General features: G+C 39.2%; 1 protein-coding gene across 1 annotated transcript in view; it reads right to left on the bottom strand.

The window, feature by feature from the left end:
- NR6A1 (nuclear receptor subfamily 6 group A member 1) overlaps nt 1-17,776 on the bottom strand; it is a gene marked incomplete at its 3' end in the record, with an annotated part of 170,347 nt that overhangs the window by 113,551 nt on the left and 39,020 nt on the right. Inside the window, 2 exon segments of the mRNA XM_084236128.1 lie at nt 15,021-15,038; nt 15,041-15,064. Of these exon segments, the coding sequence (XP_084092254.1) occupies nt 15,021-15,038; nt 15,041-15,064 (42 nt within the window).

Below are 17,776 nucleotides of genomic sequence, written 5' to 3'. Positions count from 1 at the left end.
TCATCGACAGTAGTCTAGTGGCTCCTGGAATGTGGGTGCAGGCTGAAGAAGGAACTGCCAGGGTCAGGATCCAGCCTTCAGAGGACTCCAAGGAACATTCAACGCTGTCGGTGAGTTTGGATTTGAAAAAACCACTGACCGTTGACTGTACCTTGGGGTCTTTACAGACATCACATTTCCTGAAGTAAAGGAGCAAGCTTATCTTCATATGTCACATGATATCATCTGAAACATTCTTGCTGCCTGTTCCCCCAAATGTGGTGCAGTAAATTTGTTTAAAGTTCCCATCTATTTCTATTTCCCTTGCTTCTTATTATGTGTTTTTTTTCATAAATTAGTATTTAATTTCAAGACAATAAGGAGAGCTCCATAACAATGCCTAACGTCTTAAATGTTTCCTAGAAATATGTCATTCTGGTGAGAAACTAGATAGAGCAAGGAGGGATTACAAATGCTTTTTGGTTTTGGTGTGAAACCCAGTTAAATATTTTATACCCAGTTCTCTCACATTCCCTCAAAGTTTTCAATTAGGGGCAAATGGAGAATTTAAAAAGCAAAAGTACCACAAAACTGCCCAATGTTTGCACGAATTTCATCACATTCCACCTTCAATTATAATGAACGTGGCTGACAGTCCCATCAGAATAAGAACTGTTTGATATCAACTATTGCTTCACTACTTTCATCCACACCTATGCACTTGAATGTTTTTAAACTTAAGTAAAAGGTCTGGGATCAGACAGATCTGAGAATTTCGGCTCAGCTCTCTATCTAGTTGTATTACCCTGGGCAAGTGTCTTAGTTTTCTCATGTTTAAGATAGGAAACCTATCTCATGGAGTTCTGAGATTCAATGAGATGACACAGAAGGTGCTTTGTGCCATTCCTTGAACATGGCAAATGTTCAATCTATTAAGCTATTATTATTATTTAACCCAAAATATAATCTGTGCTAATTTCCCTTGAAAAGCATTCATACCTCTCAGGCCTCAGTTCTTGTTTATGCCTACCAGTATGCAAGCACTGTCTCTGTGATTACAGAGCTGTCTATTAGTTTCTCCAGAAGCTCCTTTCCCATTTCTGAATCATAGTTTCACCATCTTTAAGAACCACTCAGCTCTAATGTCAGAGTAGTCTATAATTATGTGGGCCCTTTACCATTGCTTAAAGGAGATGACAAACACATGCCTCAAAATGTGGAAAGGAAGAACATGGAGTGAGGGAGGGCCAAGGCAGCTCCACCAACTGGGAACACTGATGGCTGCACTCAACATTCATTGCTGTCGGTGGGTTTGAGTCTAAATCAACTCACTGATCAATGAATGCAAACTGCGGACCAAATAACCGAAGAAAAGCAAAAGCATGTGCAGAGAGTCACCTGAGTGCATCAGCTACTGTGCTGGTTAGAAGCTGCTATTGTCACCAACATATTGGCTAATGTCGCTCTTGCTCTCTTTGGTTCTAATATGAAGTGAAGTAAGCGCTCTAAAGTCCTAGTAACTTTCTTTTTAAAAAAAGATGTCCCGGATTTAAGGAAATGGTATTTTATCAGAAGAATATACCCCAACATCACATCATCGATGCTTTCATCATTTTTTATGTTAAAAAGAATCACACTCAGTATTTATAATTTGAATACAGAAATATATAATGTTAAAAATGGAAACCCTCATCATCTGCAATCCATTTCCTTGATGGAAATCACCTATAAATACAATAAAAAGTTTAATAACTTGCTATAATATTATGATAAATACATTATTTATTACATTTATTATTAAAATAATATAAATAAGTGAAACATTTACTTTACACCCTTGGAGATCTAGATCCATTTATATGTGTATCTACATATAATCTGGGGTGTTTTGGAGCGTCCCTTAAGCAAAAACAAACTCACTCTAGATCTGCAACTATCCAATCTACTTTTTTACTCAGTTATATGTTCTAGAATAGCCTTCCAAAACAATCTTATTACTTATTACTTATTACTTACTCATTCTTCTAAGTGACAATGTAGTATGCCTTTGTATGAATGCCCTGGTTATTAATGTTCAAATGTACTTAAATAGTCTCTTCTTACCAAACTATGAGGCCCACTCATTCTGAACTTTGTAAACCATGTCCTTCAAATGAAGGGGAAAAAATAATCACCATTGAAGCAGTACAGTATTTTTCTTAACAAAAATTAAAACATAGTTTCAACTCTCTGAATCCTATAACATGAGTTGAGCTACTAAATCTTTCATGATGACAGAAAAACAAATGCCATGGTCATTAATAATTCATCATACACTTATGTCTGAGATAGGAACAAGTTCTTACGGAAAAAGTAAAACAGAATAAGATAGAAAGAGAAAAGTTGTGTCAACTCAGCCTTCCAAAATTTTTCTCAGGTATAGGAAGGAGAAGTGCAGGTCTAGTAAGATAAGAAAATAAAAGGAGAGGGCGCAGGGGGTTGAGCGCAGCACTATGAAACTGTCCGCAGCCTTTGCAGCGTGGGTTCGATCCAGGCCAGCCAGGGAGATTCCCACATGGCATGGCAGACCTCTCCTGTCTCACCCACTGCTCCCCTCGGCAGTGTATTTCAGTCAGTCTGTCGGTCTGTTCCCGGCTCTGTCTCTTGGTGAGTCCTGTCACCCTCCAGCACATTTGGCCTGTACTCCAGTTCTTGTATAAATAAAACTTTAAAAATAAATAAATAACATTTTTAACAAAAAAAAAAAAGAGGGCCTCCCTGGTGCCACAAGGGGTTAAGACGCAACCTATGAAGATACAGCAGCATGAGTTCGATCCCCAGCTGGCCAGGGAGCAAACCACATGGCGCAGCAGACCTCTCCTGTCTCGCCCACTGTTCCCCCAGCAGTGAATTTCAGTCGGTCTGCCTGTTCTGTTTCCCACTCTGTCTCTGGTGAATCCTCTCACCCCCCTAACACCTCTGGCCTGTACCCCAGTTCTTATATACATAAATAAATCCTTTTTTAAAAAAGAAGAAAGAAAAGGAGAAATCAAAGCCAGAAGAAAATGCAAAAAATTACAAGAATTCAGAAAGAAAATGGGGTTCAGGACACTGTTTCCTGTACCTGGTTGTGTACCAGAATTACCTAGAGTTGTTTTTTAAAATGCAGAATCAGGGGCCTCTCCGGTGGCGCAGAGGTTGAGCACTGGGTTGCGAAGCTGCCCGCAGCCTCTGCGGCGCCAGTTCGATCCCCGGTTGCTCCCCGGCTACCAGAGGAGGGTCCCACATGGCGCGCAGACCTCTCCTGCCGCCCGCTGCTCCCCTCAGCAGTGTACTTCGGTCCTTCTGCCTGCTCTGCTCCCCGCTCTGGCTCTGGTGAATTCTCTCACCCTCCCGCGCTTCTGACTGTACCCAGTGCATGTATAAACAAAACAAATAAATAAATAAATAAACAAAACATGCCTCTATTAAAAAAAAAAAAAGAATTAAAAAAAAATCCTCATTCTTTCAAAAAAAAAAAAATAAATAAATAAATAAATAAAATGCAGAATCATGAGTTTTATCCTAGCCCAAAGGCAGGGCTCTAGAATCTGTATTTTATTATGACAAGCTCACCACGTGATTTTTGAGCCACGGAAGGTTAAGCAAAAAAAAAAAAAAAAAAACCAAGTACACCAACTTAACACCCGTTTCCAACCACTACACTTCAGGTCACCTCCTTTTTAACTTTTATTCAAACTTTTCTGTCACCATCTGAAACTGCCATTCTCTTCATTACAGACAGATATAGCCATACTTATATTGCTGCTGAGAATCTTTGGAGTACATGAAACTTTACACCATAGTGTGGGAACCAAACACATATCAAATTGCGTCTGATGTTTCATAGAAACAGACACATTTGAGTTTGTGCTCTCTCAAAAACGAATACCTACCTACAGAACCTAATGAATGAACAAAGATAAATTCAGGTGATTTATCTGAAGTCTGATAAATCTGAAAGACTTCAAAGAAGTCTTTATAGGGGCCTCCCGTGTGGCGCAGCGGTTGAGCACTGGGTTACGAAGCTGCCCACAGCTTCTGCAGCACCGGAACAATCCCCAGCTGTTCCCCAGCCACTGGAGGAGGGTCCCACATGGCACGCAGACCTCTCCTGCCGCCCGCTGCTCCCCTCAGCAGTGTGCCTTGGTCCTTCTGCCTGCTCTGCTCCCCGCTCTGGCTCTGGTGAATTCTCTCACCCTCCCGTGCTTCTGACTGTACCCAGTGCTTGTATAAATAAATAAAAATAAATCTTTAAAAAAAAAAAAAAAGAAGTCTTTACAGAAATCAAAAGGTTTTCTTTCCTTCATACTTGTGGACACACAAGAGGAAATCCACAGTTTGAAGAATGTCATACATTCTGGGCATTTATTTTCATCCATCCATTATTTCCAAATTTTCTGAAAACATCAGAAAAGAATGTCTAACAAGTTCTTTGAAAAATGTACACCTAAATAAGTATGCCATTTATGTACACAGAGAACTAGCAATCTTTAAATATGCGAGTAAAAAAGTATGTAATTCAGCAACCAAAATCCTATGCATTTTCTCTTAGGTAACTAAGTGCTACAGTAAGGGAGGCAATTATGTGAGTTTAAGGGTGTCTTATACAGATGAAACTGTATATGAACACCTGCAACAGAAAATAATGGCACATACTACAAAAATCATGACAAGGAGTCATGAAAAGCAGCACTGAAAAGGTAAACAGACAAATTACAAAAGGTCTCATGAGTTAGTAAAAAAATGTAGAATTCATGTAACAGGAAGCCATTTCAAGTGCTGAGCTCTAAAAGATAATGAAAGCAATTCTTTGGAAAGATTTGCCAAGATAAGTAGGAAGAAAAAGATCTAAAAGGGAGGGGAAAGGAAAAAGCTCAAAATCAAGCTAAGCTAAGATCAAAATCAAGGCAGCAAGAATGGAAAGACTAAAAAGGGTTATTTTTAAAGGGCATTTTTACTTTTCTTGTTTTTCAAAATAGAAATATGTTCACCTAGTATTATGCAGTCACTGAAAATTTCGTAAAAAAAGAGAATACCAAAGCCCACCAGTTGGCCCCTTCCTCATCATTCTGTTCAGTATATATGCCCCCAGACATTTTAGCAATACTTAAAATACATGTATTTATAGTTAAAGAAAATGTCGCCAAGTATACACAATGCTCTTGTACACTTTTCTTCACTTAAAATATGTGGCCATTTTTCAAGTCAACAGACCAAATCCATCTTCCAAGGGACTGGCTCAATCAGAAAAGACAACAAGGAGTGAAGAATTGGTGTCGACCTCTCTTAACTACATCAGAAATCTGGAGTGGACTAAAAATCAGCATATTGGAAGAAAGGAGTACATTTTTTGAAGGGAGCATATACACTTGTGATTTACAAACATGAATCTGAGAGGGAATGAGCTAAGAACAGAAAGAAACAAAGTTACCGAACACAAAACAGGCATCAGGACTGCAATCAAAACCAGAAAAGGAGGTCCTTCCTGGTGGCAAAGGGGTTAAATCTCAGTGCCATCAAGCTATCTATAGCCACTGCAGCATGCAAGATCCCTGGCCAGGGAGCTGACCCACATGGCGCAGCGGACCTCTCCTGTCTCACCCACTGCTTCCCTCAGCAGTATAATTCAGTCAATCCACCTCTTCTGTTCCCCACTCTGTCTCTGGTGAATCCTCTCACATATACCCCCACACCTCTGGCCTACACCCCAGTTCTTATATGCATAAATACAAATAAATATTAAAAAAAAAAGAAAGAAACCAGAAAAGATGAAGGGGATGAAAAATACATAGCAAAAAAGGCAGGTCAAATTCTAATGACCAAATAATCCCAAGCATGAGAAGTTCTCAAAAGAGAAAACAAGGTAATATGGGAGCAAATAATATAAGGGTGAAAAAGGTCTGGGAAGTGACTCCAAAGAAGTGAAATTTAAGTGAATACTTGAAGGATAAATATAATTGCCTTGGAGATGAGACAGGGGGTTGAACATTCCAAGCAGAAAGAACATACAACATGTGTACAGGCCAAAGGGGCATATTGTTTTTACAAAACTGAAAACCAGGTTAAAGCACATAGAAATGGAAAAATCATGAAACAAGGCCAGAGAAGAAAACAGAAACAAAATTACTGAGTATTGGTACAAGGGGTCAAAGTGCAGCACTACGAAGCTAGCCACAGCCACTGCCACACAAGTTCAATCCCCCGCCAGGGAGCCCACATGGCCTCTCCCATCTCTCCTGCTGCTCCCCTCAGCAGTGTACTTCAGTACATCTGCCTGTGCTGCTCCCCACTCAACTCAGTCTCTGGTGAATGCTCATACCCCCCACATCTCTGGCCTGCACCCTAGCTCTTGTATGCATAAATAAAAAATCTTTTAAAAAATTACTGAGTATTTTGGAGTAATAGTCATGGATGAAAATAAATTTCCAAAAAGGTGGAGTGGCGAAAAGTTTGGTCTAAATGCATGTAAAAGTGTCATCCCCAGTACTTATTAACTATGTGAACCTAAACAAGTTAATTTCCCTTCAAAGCTGTGTCATCTGTAAATGGGAGATGTGATCACATTTGTTTCATTGGGCTACTTGAGGTCTAAGAATATACATAAAAATGTTTCACAGAGTTTGACATGACAAAATACTAACATTTGTGTGTGTGTGTGTCCAGATGTGTAATTCACTGGCTGACAGACGTTAAAAAGCAGACTCCAAGTTCAAACAGAATGGAAGCAAAAACACAAACAGGTGATAATCTCAAAGTTGTAGAACTAAAGGTGACTTTTATGTTTATTATGTATAACTCCTCTGTGTTTTCAAAGAGTCATTTCAACAATTAAGAAAAAAATATTTTTTAAATGTCTTACTTTTATTTTTTTTATAAATATTTTTTAAAGATTTATTTATTTTTATATAAGAACCGGGACACAGGCCAGATATATGGGAAGGTGAGAGAATTCACCAGAGTCAGAGTGGGAAACAGAACAGGAAGACTGAAGAAATACACTGCCGAGGGGAGAAGCTGGCGAGACAGGAGAGGTCTGCTTCGCCATGTGGGATTCTCACCAGCCGGATGGGATCGAACCCACGCTGCAGAGGCTCTGGACAAGCTTCACAGTGCGGCGCTTAACTGCCTGCACTACCAGGAGAGGCCATGTCTTTTTTTTTTTTTTAAAGCAAGGGTTTCTTTAGATGTAATATTTACCTATGCTTGGCTAAAAGGCAGATGGAAGAATCCACACTGGAAAAACAAGAAAACTGTAGTATTTTCATTAAGGAAAGGGATCTTTAGAAAGCACAGCTGCAGGGATAAGAAAATCACGGGTTCCAAGCATATGGTGGAAGTGGTCACTATGGAGGGTGAAGACATCAGCCTCAGAGAATGAAAATACCACTTATTCCTGATCTTCTTTCAGGCTGTATCTTAAAAAGATCCAACTGGGGCCTCCCCGGTGGCGCAGCAGTTGAGCACTGGGTTGCGAAGCTGCCTGCAGTCTCTGCAGCGCGAGTTCGATCCCAGGCTGCTCCCCGGCCAACGGAGGAGGGTCCCACATGGCGCGCAGACCTCTCCTGCCGCCCGCTGCTCCCCTCAGCAGTGTACTTCGGTCCTTCTGCCTGCTCTGCTCCCCGCTCTGGCTCTGGTGAATTCTCTCACCCTCCCACGCTTCTGACTATACCCAGTGCTTGTATAAATAAATAAATAAATAAATCTTAAAAAAAAAAAAAAGATCCAACTGGACCTTGGGATTCCATGTCTTGGAAAGGGTCTGGCATGGAGTAGACACTCAATGTTGTCAAACAAATTTTCTTATGATTTCTAGCATGAATTATCATTATAAGATAGGAATTAAACCAAACACAAAATACCATCAAGCCATCCACCATGAATTACAATTCCATTCAGGGATAATTTTAATAGTTACCAGATACAAGAACAAACCTATCTTGATTACACTTGCTATAGAACCCCTGTACTTATACTGTGCCCAAATTGATCTCCCTTTCTTTAGTCTACTAACTAAATCTACTGAAAACACATGCAATCCTATCAAACTACAAGCCCCTTTCTCTTCTCTTCCCAAATAAATAGTTGAGGCAAGAACAGGAGAGTATAGACAAAATGACTTGGGGCATGAAGTCAGAAAATATGAATTTAAAGTCCTGTTCTGCCATGTTGATATGCCTTTGGACAGGTTAGCTCCCCTTTTAAGCCTTACTTCTCTGTAAAGGGAGAACTAAGAATACCTCTCCCACTCACAAGATTATTAGGCCTTAGTAAGAATACACTTAAAATTGTGTGCTGCAAAAAAGCACACAGCAGTACAGCCCAAAGCATCCTCATCTTTGGTGGTAGCAGTCATGGATGCTCTATCTTCAGTACACAAAATTCTCTTAACCCCCAAACTCTCACCTAATTGTCAACCAACAACATATGTTTACAAGATGTCTAGTTAGTGTTAGTCCATAACCTGGGATTGAAAGAAGGCATTTTTCCATATATGTTTCATCAGCCTGGAGGTCCATCATTCACAGCCAAACATCTCCAAACACCTGAGTTAGTCTCTCAAACAAGGAAATGGTCCTTTTCCTTGGGAAAAGGGCAGCGCACAAGGTAAGGATTTGAGAGAAGAGTACAGGCTTCCAAGTTAAAGACAAAAGAGAGAAATCATAAAATCACCAATTGGGCATCATCTAACTGATGATGTTAAACCATTTTATCCAGAAGCCTTCTCCTTTCCAGTCAATCTTATTTTTTTAAAAGTGTTATTTAGGCATAATTTCTGTATCATAAAATTAATCCATTTTAAGTGTACAATTCAATGACTTCATTCATTTATAAAGTTGTGCAATTTTCACCTCAATTCAATTTTACATTTCATCACCCCAAAAATCTCCATTCCTACCCTAAGCCCTAGACAACCTCTGATGTGTTTTCTGATCTTTAAGTTTGCCGTTTCTGGACATCTCATATACCTGGACACACAATATGTTACCTTTTGAGTCCAGGTTCTTTCACATAGCATTATGTTTTTGACATTTATCCACATGATATCATGTACCAGTTTGTTTTTACTGTTAAATAGCTTTCTATTAAATGAATATTCCACATTCTGTTTATCCATTCACTTGCTGATGGACGGACATTTGCATTGTTTCCAGATTTTGGCTATTGTAAATAATGCTGCTATGAACAGTCAATGCAAGTCTTTGTGTGGACAAGTTATATTTTGGGTAGATACCTGCAGAGTGGAATTATTGCACCATATGGTAAGTTTATGTTTAACTTTTTATTAAATTGTCAAATTGGTTTCCAAAGTGTCTATATCATTTTATATTCCCATAGCAATTCTCACATTTGTAAGAACTTTTTTTATAGCCTTCTGACTATAGTAATTTCTGGGGGCACACAATGGAAATTGACTGTGATTTTAACTTGCATTCTGCTAATCATTAATTATAATGAGAATCTTTCTGTGTGATGAAATGTCTGTTCAAGTCTCTATCATATGTATTTTTTTTTAAAGATTATTTATTTACTCATACAAGAACTGGGGTACAGGCCAGAGGTGTGGGGGGTGAGAGGACTCACCAGAAACAGAGTGGGGAACAGAACAGGCAGACTGACTGAAGTACACTGCTGAGGGGAGCAGCGGGAGAGACAGGAGAAGTCTGCTGCGTCATGTGGGTAGCTCCCTGGCTGGCTGAGAATCAAACTCGTGCTGCAGTGGCTGCGGATTGCTTCATAGGTTGCATCGTAATCCTTGTGCCATCAGGGAGGCCCCCTCTGTCACATGTTTTAAATTGTCTTTCATTTACTTTCTTGTGGTAAAATAAACAACACAAAATTTACCATTTTAGGTGTACATTTCCATAACATTAAATTCACAACCATGACCACTGTATTTCCAGAACTTTCTATTAATTCTTAACAAAAACTTTGTGCCATTTAAACAATAATGATATATTTCCCCACTTCCTCTAGTAACCTCTCTATTCCATTCTCTGTCTCTATGAATTTGCCTATTCTATTCTAGATATCTTATATAAGTGGGTTCATACAATATGTTTTTTGTCCATTTTAAAAAATCAGATTGTCTTCTGCCTGCATTGTAAGAATTCTTTATATATTTGGGATACTCATATCAGATACACAAATGTTTTCTCAGCCTATAGCATGTCTTGTCATATTCTTAATTATGTCTTCTGAAGTGCAAAATTTGTATATTTTATTTTTTTAAAGATTTTTTTTTTATACAATAGCTGAGGTACAGGCCAGAGGCGTGGGAGGATTCACCAGAGACAAAGCGGGGAGCAGAACAGGCAGACAGGCCGAAAGCACTGCTGGGGAGAGCAGCAGGAAAGACAGGAGAGGTCTGCTGTGCCATGTGGGAATCTCCCTGGCCAGCCGGGAATTGAAACTGTGCTGCAGAGGCTACGGACAGCTTCACAGGACTGTGCTCAACCCACTGCACCACCTGGGAAGGCCCAGTTGTATATTTTAATGAAGTCATTTATCAACTTTTCTTTTATGGTTCCTGTCATTGGTGTCACATCTAGGAAATCACTACCTAACCCAAGGTCACAAAAGTAGTCAAGACATTTTGTACTTTTAGATTTAATTGTATGATCCACTTTTAATTAATTTTTGTGTCTAGTCTAAATTAAAGCCTGAGGTGGCTTTTGTTTTCCTATACAATTTTCCCAGCATCCACTGTTGGGAAAAAAACTATTCTTTCCCCTACTACTGTCTTGACATCTCTGTCAAAAGTAATTGGGGCCTCCCTGGTGGCGCTAGGGGTTAAGCACAGCACTGTGAAGCTGTCGGCAGCCTCCTCAGCATGAGTTCGATCCCCAGCCAGCCAGGGAACTACCCACATAGCACAGCAGACCTCTCCTGTCTTGCCCACTGCTCCCCTCTATAGTGTATTTCAGTCTGTCTGTTCTGTTCCCCACTCTGTCGGGTGAATCCTCTTAACCCCCACAACTCTGGCCTATACCCCAGTTCTTATATGCATAAATAAATAAATCTTAAAAAAAAAAATAAAAAAGTAGGGCCTTCCTGGTGGCGCAGCAGGTTGAGCACCGCACTGTGAAGGTGTCCACAGCCTCTTCTGCACGGGTTCAATTCCCAGCTGGCCAGGGAGAAACCCACATGGTGTAGCAGAACTCTCCTGCCTCGCCCGCTGCTCCCCTCACAGTGTCCTCAGGCCCCAAGGAAAGCTTGTATTTCCCACCAATGTCTCCATTTTAAACTAGATTGGAGGGCAGGGGGTATCTCTGTTCCTTCCAACTACTTCAGTGATCGCCTCTAGCTTTCCTCCCTTGCATCTAGTCTACATATCCCAGATACCAGCATTTGGTGTGAGACTCACATAGCAATAAATAATCCTGTCAAAAGACCTAATCACATAATAAACAATAAGCCTATCAACATATTAGAGCTATTATAAATATATGTGCATACCAAGTGACCACATACATACACACACACTTTTGCTAAAAGTCACAGAATAATATCCTTTTCTTTCACCTAGCTCCAAAAGCCTACTGCATTAAGCCTCATTCCAGCTAACTTCTGGTTTGGTTTTTTCCCCCTAACTTCTCCTCCCTCTCCAAGATTCTCAAGGTATCAACCTAAAGGCTCCTCCTGGTAAATTAATCCAACATTCATACATCTTATAAATTACTACTTGTAAGTAACTTGTAAATTGACTGCGAACAAATTTAGTATTTATACACTAAAATTAATAAGAGACTCTAGTACTCTACTAAGAAGTCTGGCTATCACAAAATGGGTGACAATGTTGCAATGATCCTACTACAGTTCTCAGAAGAATTCCATTATTACTGTTGAAAGAATTAGTGATAGTTTTCAAATGCTGCTATTTTTTCTTTTTAATCTTTAATTATGGCTCTTTTGGCATCATCATTTCCAATCTAGTTTAATACAAACTATGTATAATGATGGGTATTACATCAATAGAATCCTTATGTCTCAAATATGAATGATATGGTATCATGGAATCTCACATTCCCTTTACTGATCTTTATTCACCATTATCTTAATTCCTTGTCCAGAAAATTCTCAGCTCCCCCAATTTCTATTTTCATAAGGAAAACCCACCCCTTAAACTGTAACACATTCATAAAAATTCTTTTCTTCATACCAAAGGAAAGGAGTCTCAGATCCAAGGGACAGCATGAAGTCATTAATGCCTCTTCCTGAAGTTTCCCTGGAAGTAGATTTTTCAATTCTTGAATATAAGAAAATGTTCTTGACCCCAACTCCCAAACTCAGATCCCTTTTTATAAGGTTCTACTCTATAACCCTCCCCCTCACATCACACCCCCCCACACCCATATATAAAGAAAAGTGACTGGCTAGTCACTGAATAAACCACAGAAAGTTTGAGTAACAAGGGAAGGTAAGCAATAAAATTGATTCCCATGTATCTGTGATTAGTTTAAAACATGCTCTGAGAAAGAACTAAAAGCACTCCTTTCCCCATATTTTGGGGCCTACTAGCATTAATTGTGAGAAAAAAATTTTCCATTTTGTTTATGAGTTTTACAAGCATAGTTTTCTTCCATTTTTCAGTCTGATTCCTCCCTCTAGGCGCTTCAGCTAGGGCCTGTTGCCACCTAGTGGGTAAATGGGAATGAACTTTAATGTATTATCATAGGTTCTCACCTCTGCTTCCAGAAAAGACCACTAGATGGAGACTTCAAATGTGAAGTAGGAGAGCTCCTAAATAAACCAATCTAGAAAACCAACTGGGTTTTCACTACACATAAAACTAGTTAAGATTCACACAATTACAATAAAAGGGAATGAGTTAAATAAAAATCTTTTGGAGGGGGGCCTCCCTGGTGGCCAAGGGGTTAAGCATTGCACTATGAAGCAGTCCGCAGCCTCTACAGCACGAGTTCAATTCCCGGCCAGCCAGGGAGCAACCCACAGGGCCCAGCAGAACTCTCCAGACTCGCCTGCTGCTCCCTTCAACAGTGTGCTTAGGTCGGTCTGCCTGTTCCGTTCCCCACTCTGTCTCTGGTGAATGCTCTCACTCCCCACAATTCTGCCCTGCACCCCAGCTCTTGTATGCATAAATAAATAAATCTTTAAAAAAAAAAATCTTTTGGAGGCAGTAAGGCATGGGGTTAAGGATATAGCAAAAACCCCTAATAAGAGATATCCAAGTTGAAATCAGCAACATACAAAAATGATAATACATCATGACTACATAAGATTCAGCCCAGGATTGCAACACTGGTTCAAAAATAAAGCAGCATTATTCACAATATTAACTGCCCAAATATCTAAACATGCAGAAGCAAAATTCAAAAAATTTGGTACCATTCATGATTAAAAAAAAAAAAAAAAAACTCATGGCAAATTAGGAAATCAAAGGAACTTCATCAAGATGAAAAAGGAAAACCGAAAAAACATAGCCTCCTGATTTCAAAACTTACCATACGAAGCTATGGTAATCAAAGAATGTGGTACTGACACAAAGACAGACAGAGGGATAAATTTAAAGAAAGAAGTACAAGATTTCAACACTTGTCTTTGAAAAACATTTCTGCAAAAGAATTAAAAAGTCCTAAATAAGGGGAAAGATACACTGAAATCATATATTTAGAAGACAATTCTAAGACAACAATCCTTTCCAAATCCAATCCAATCAAAATTTCCACAGGTTTTTTTGTTTATTAAAAAAAAAACAAAAGCAGACACAATGAATCTATTAAAAAAGGAAACAAAACCCCAAATAGGCAAAATATCTCTGAAAAGGAAGCGTGGAGTTAGAGAATTAATACTACCTGACTTTAAGATTCATTATAATGCTACTGAAATGAAGACACTGAAGTGTTGGTAAAATTATAGAGTAATGGCGGAGAACACAGCCGACAAGTAGATTCATCAAGGTCAAATAATTTTTCAACAACTGCATCAAAAATTCAATGCAGAAAGTCTTTTCAACTTATGGTGCTGAAACAAATAATAGCCACGTAAAAAGACTGACTCCTATTTCATACTATACCTAAAAATAATATAACAATAATCTGAGACAGGTTATAAACATAAATGTAAAAACTAAAACAAAAACATTTCTGTAGAAAAGATGGTAGAATCCCCCTGCAACCTCAGGTGAGGCCAAGATTTCTTATAATGAACACAAAAAGCATTAAACATAAAAGAAAAAAAAATTTTAGAAAACCAGGAATTTCATAAAAAGTTTATTAACACACATCTACCATTTGACCCAATTCTTAGTTATGTAGAAAAGAAATAAAAACATACATTCAGAAAATAATTGTGTAAGAATTTTCATAGATGCTTTATTCATAATAGTCAGAAATTAGAAAGAATCCAATATCAACAGGTGAATAAAGTACAATGGAATGCTATTCAGCAATACAAAGGAATGAACTAACACCTCCAACAACATGAATGAGTCTATTAGGCTGAAAAAACACCAACACAAAAGAGCATACGTTGTATGAGTCCATTTATATATTTTCAAAGAAACAAAACTAATCTATCATAACAGAAGTCAGAAGTTACTGCTCCTGGGAAGAAGGGATGGCAATATTCTCTGTATTTTGATGGAACAAGGATTATACAAAGGGGCATGAATTTGTGAAAAGTTCTTGAACCTTTTACTTAATATCTGCATGTCAATTGCACCACTATTTTTTTTAAGATTTATTTATGCATACAAGAACTGGGCTACAGGCCACAGGTGCAGGGGGTGAGAGGACTCACGAGAGACAGAGTGGGGAGCAGAACAGGTAGACAAACCGAAATACACTGCTGAGGGGAGCAACGGGTGAGGCAGGAGAGGTCTGCTGCGCCATGTGGGCTGCTACCTGGCTGGCCAGGATTCAAACTCATGCTGCAGAGGCTAGCGATAGCTTGACAGCGCTGTCCTTAACCCCTATGCCACCAGGGAGGCCCCTCACACCACTACTTTAAAAGAGATAAAAAGGCTTTGGGATCACAGTTTTTCCAGTTCTGCCACTTACCAGCTGTGTGACCTTGGCAAGTGTTAAACTACCAGTTTCCCACTCTGTTAAATGGGCAGAACAAGAGTTAAGAACAACCTCACAAACTTCCCACGGGAAAAAAATGAGATGTTTTAAAGCCATTAGCATGCAGTAAAACTCACTAAATATTAATCAAAAAACCTAGAAATCCTTTATCATGTATTTCAGCACAGGAGAAACATGCAGGAAAGACTAGAGCAGTTAAATACTATGCAACTCACATATATGATCCCACTTACATTTTAAGATAACCTCCCAACAGTGATTTTACTGCTTTATGGACTGAAGAAACTGCGCTTCACAGACTGCCTATGGTCACTCAGCAAAGAAGTGACAAGAGCTGAGATGCAAACTCTCAGATGCCCTGTACCATGCTCTCTCTTTCCATCAGGGTCACTCTTTAAAAAAAAAAAAAAAAAATTTATTTATTTATTTATACAAGAACTGGGGCACAGGCCAGTTGCACGAGAGGCTGAGAGGATTCACCAGAGACACAGTGGGGAACAGAACAGGCAGACTGATGAAATACACTGCTGAGGGGAGCAGCGGGTGAGACAGGAGAGGTCTGCTGCGCCATGTGGGACCCTTGCTGGCGGCTGGGGATCCAAATGGTGCTGCAGAGGCTTCGGACAGCTTCATAGCCCAGCGCTCAACTGCCTGCACCACCAGGGGAGGCCCCATTAGGGTCACTCTTAACAAAGGAACCCTGCAACTGCCAAAGGGCACAATTTATCTGAGAAGCCACTAGGGCGCTCTACATTCTCCACAACACAGCAGTGTCGTGCCTGACTCTGAAAAGGTGGCCAATTTTGTTAAATTGATTAGTCAATGGAGGCAGAGTTACAAGAAGTCTGAAAATGCAGCTCTGGGTCATTACCCTGTTCTTGAGCTTCAAGATGAATCCTGCTAATTAAGACCCTTCCTCAAAGCAATTTCAAGATAGTAAATTCTGAATGCAGAATGTGTGCACTAAAAGAGAAGGTGGAGCCTGGGCGACTCACTTTGGCAAACAACCTTGTAGACTTAGCCGAAATTTTTAAACAATATATATCTTTTATTTATATATATGTGTGTGTGTATATATATATATGCACACACACATATATAGCGCCAGATTTTTAACAATATGTATTTTTTCTTAATCTAAGACACCAGTTAAAGACAAATTAAAACAGAAAAAAAATAAACTTACCCCACAACCCCATTTACCCAGATACTGCCATTAACCAACAATTCAGTGTATCATTTTCCAGACTAATAATCAGTCTTCTCCTTAGTAATCCTCGTACATGAATGACTACCATCCAATTAACAAGACCCCTGTTAACCTCCAAAGAAGTTAAATAAGCTTCTGTGCTGGCCCTTTCTTTTTTTTCCTTGCTATTATAATAAATGCTGAAAGGAGTATCTGTGAATATACATTTTATATATCTATCATTTCTTACATGATAAATACCTAGTCATATGAATTGCTAAAGCCGTAATTTTAAATTTAAACTTTTAAATCTGCAAAAATAAACTGCACATTTTCAGTTTTGACAGATAATTCGATCACACAATAGTTGCCATTTTCATCTGCTCTCACAGTTTCATTCCTTTCGTGTAAGAGCTGCAAATTCAAATGTCTACAGAAGGCCAGCAAGAAACAAAAGGAAGCAGGAGGCCATATGGGTCTGTGACAAGCTTGAGAGTGCATGCTCATTTAGAGGGCGGCCACAGCTTCTATGCGTCTGCTCTCAAAATGTTACCACAATATGGCTCCCATGGAAAGAACACTTTCAGCACACTATCCAGCTTGAAAGTCCCTTCTCATTCCTTCCTAGTCATCCATTACAAATCTCCAGACCCAGATGTTCAAGCATTCCCTACACCCATCAGAGATAATGGCATAATGGCAGAGATGCACTACTATCCAAGGACCCAACAACTGCTTTTGAATGCAACTATCTTTTCATCAATTGTAAACAAATCTTAAACTCTTGGCTCCACGGGAGTCCCTACCATGTCAGGGGGAAAAAAAACCTCTAAAATAAGGGCAGGGGTCAAGGGGATGAGAGCTCACCGTAAGCTCTGGATCTCATCCCACACCCACAAGGTTCAAAAGAATCCTTATCAGAAGGGAACTCCCCAGCAAAAGGCTTCATCAAGAGACTTGCTCTAATAGTGATCTAGCACATTCAGCTTAAGTTTTAGAAGCAGGATCTTAGAAGTAATATGAACAAGAAAAACCTAAATCACTAACAGAATGTGGTTGAAGAAAAGGTGACTTAAAGGGGAAAACAAAGGAATTTGTAAATTTATCTTCATTTGTTTCAGGAAACAACCTGGCTGAAAAACAGTGGATTAATCCTGAACCTGAGTCACAGAAGAAATCTCTTTGGCAACTTATTCCACAGTAATTAATTATTCTACTTTGTGTCCAAAATCTTTATAATATACACAAGTAAGTCCAAATGACACAGAGGATATAGGCTTTATCATTCTATACACAACAGTCCCATATGTCTAATCTACATCTATATCTACATGCCTTAAATTCATTAGTATGTAAGACTTGTCGCAATCAACAAAGTAGAGACAAGCTAAAACATTTGTTCAGCAGCCCTGAGGTCTCCAACACTTCTCCAGTGTATACTCTGGGGTGACTTATTTAATTTCTCTAGGCCTCAAGGTTTTAATCTGTAAGATAGTATTGTATCTTTTAAAACAGGGTTATGGATGCTTTTTTAAAATTG

This window comes from Talpa europaea (assembly GCF_964194135.1).
Source record: "Talpa europaea genome assembly, chromosome: 7".
NCBI lineage: Eukaryota > Metazoa > Chordata > Mammalia > Eulipotyphla > Talpidae > Talpa > Talpa europaea.
This window is presented reverse-complemented; position numbering and strand designations above follow the sequence as displayed.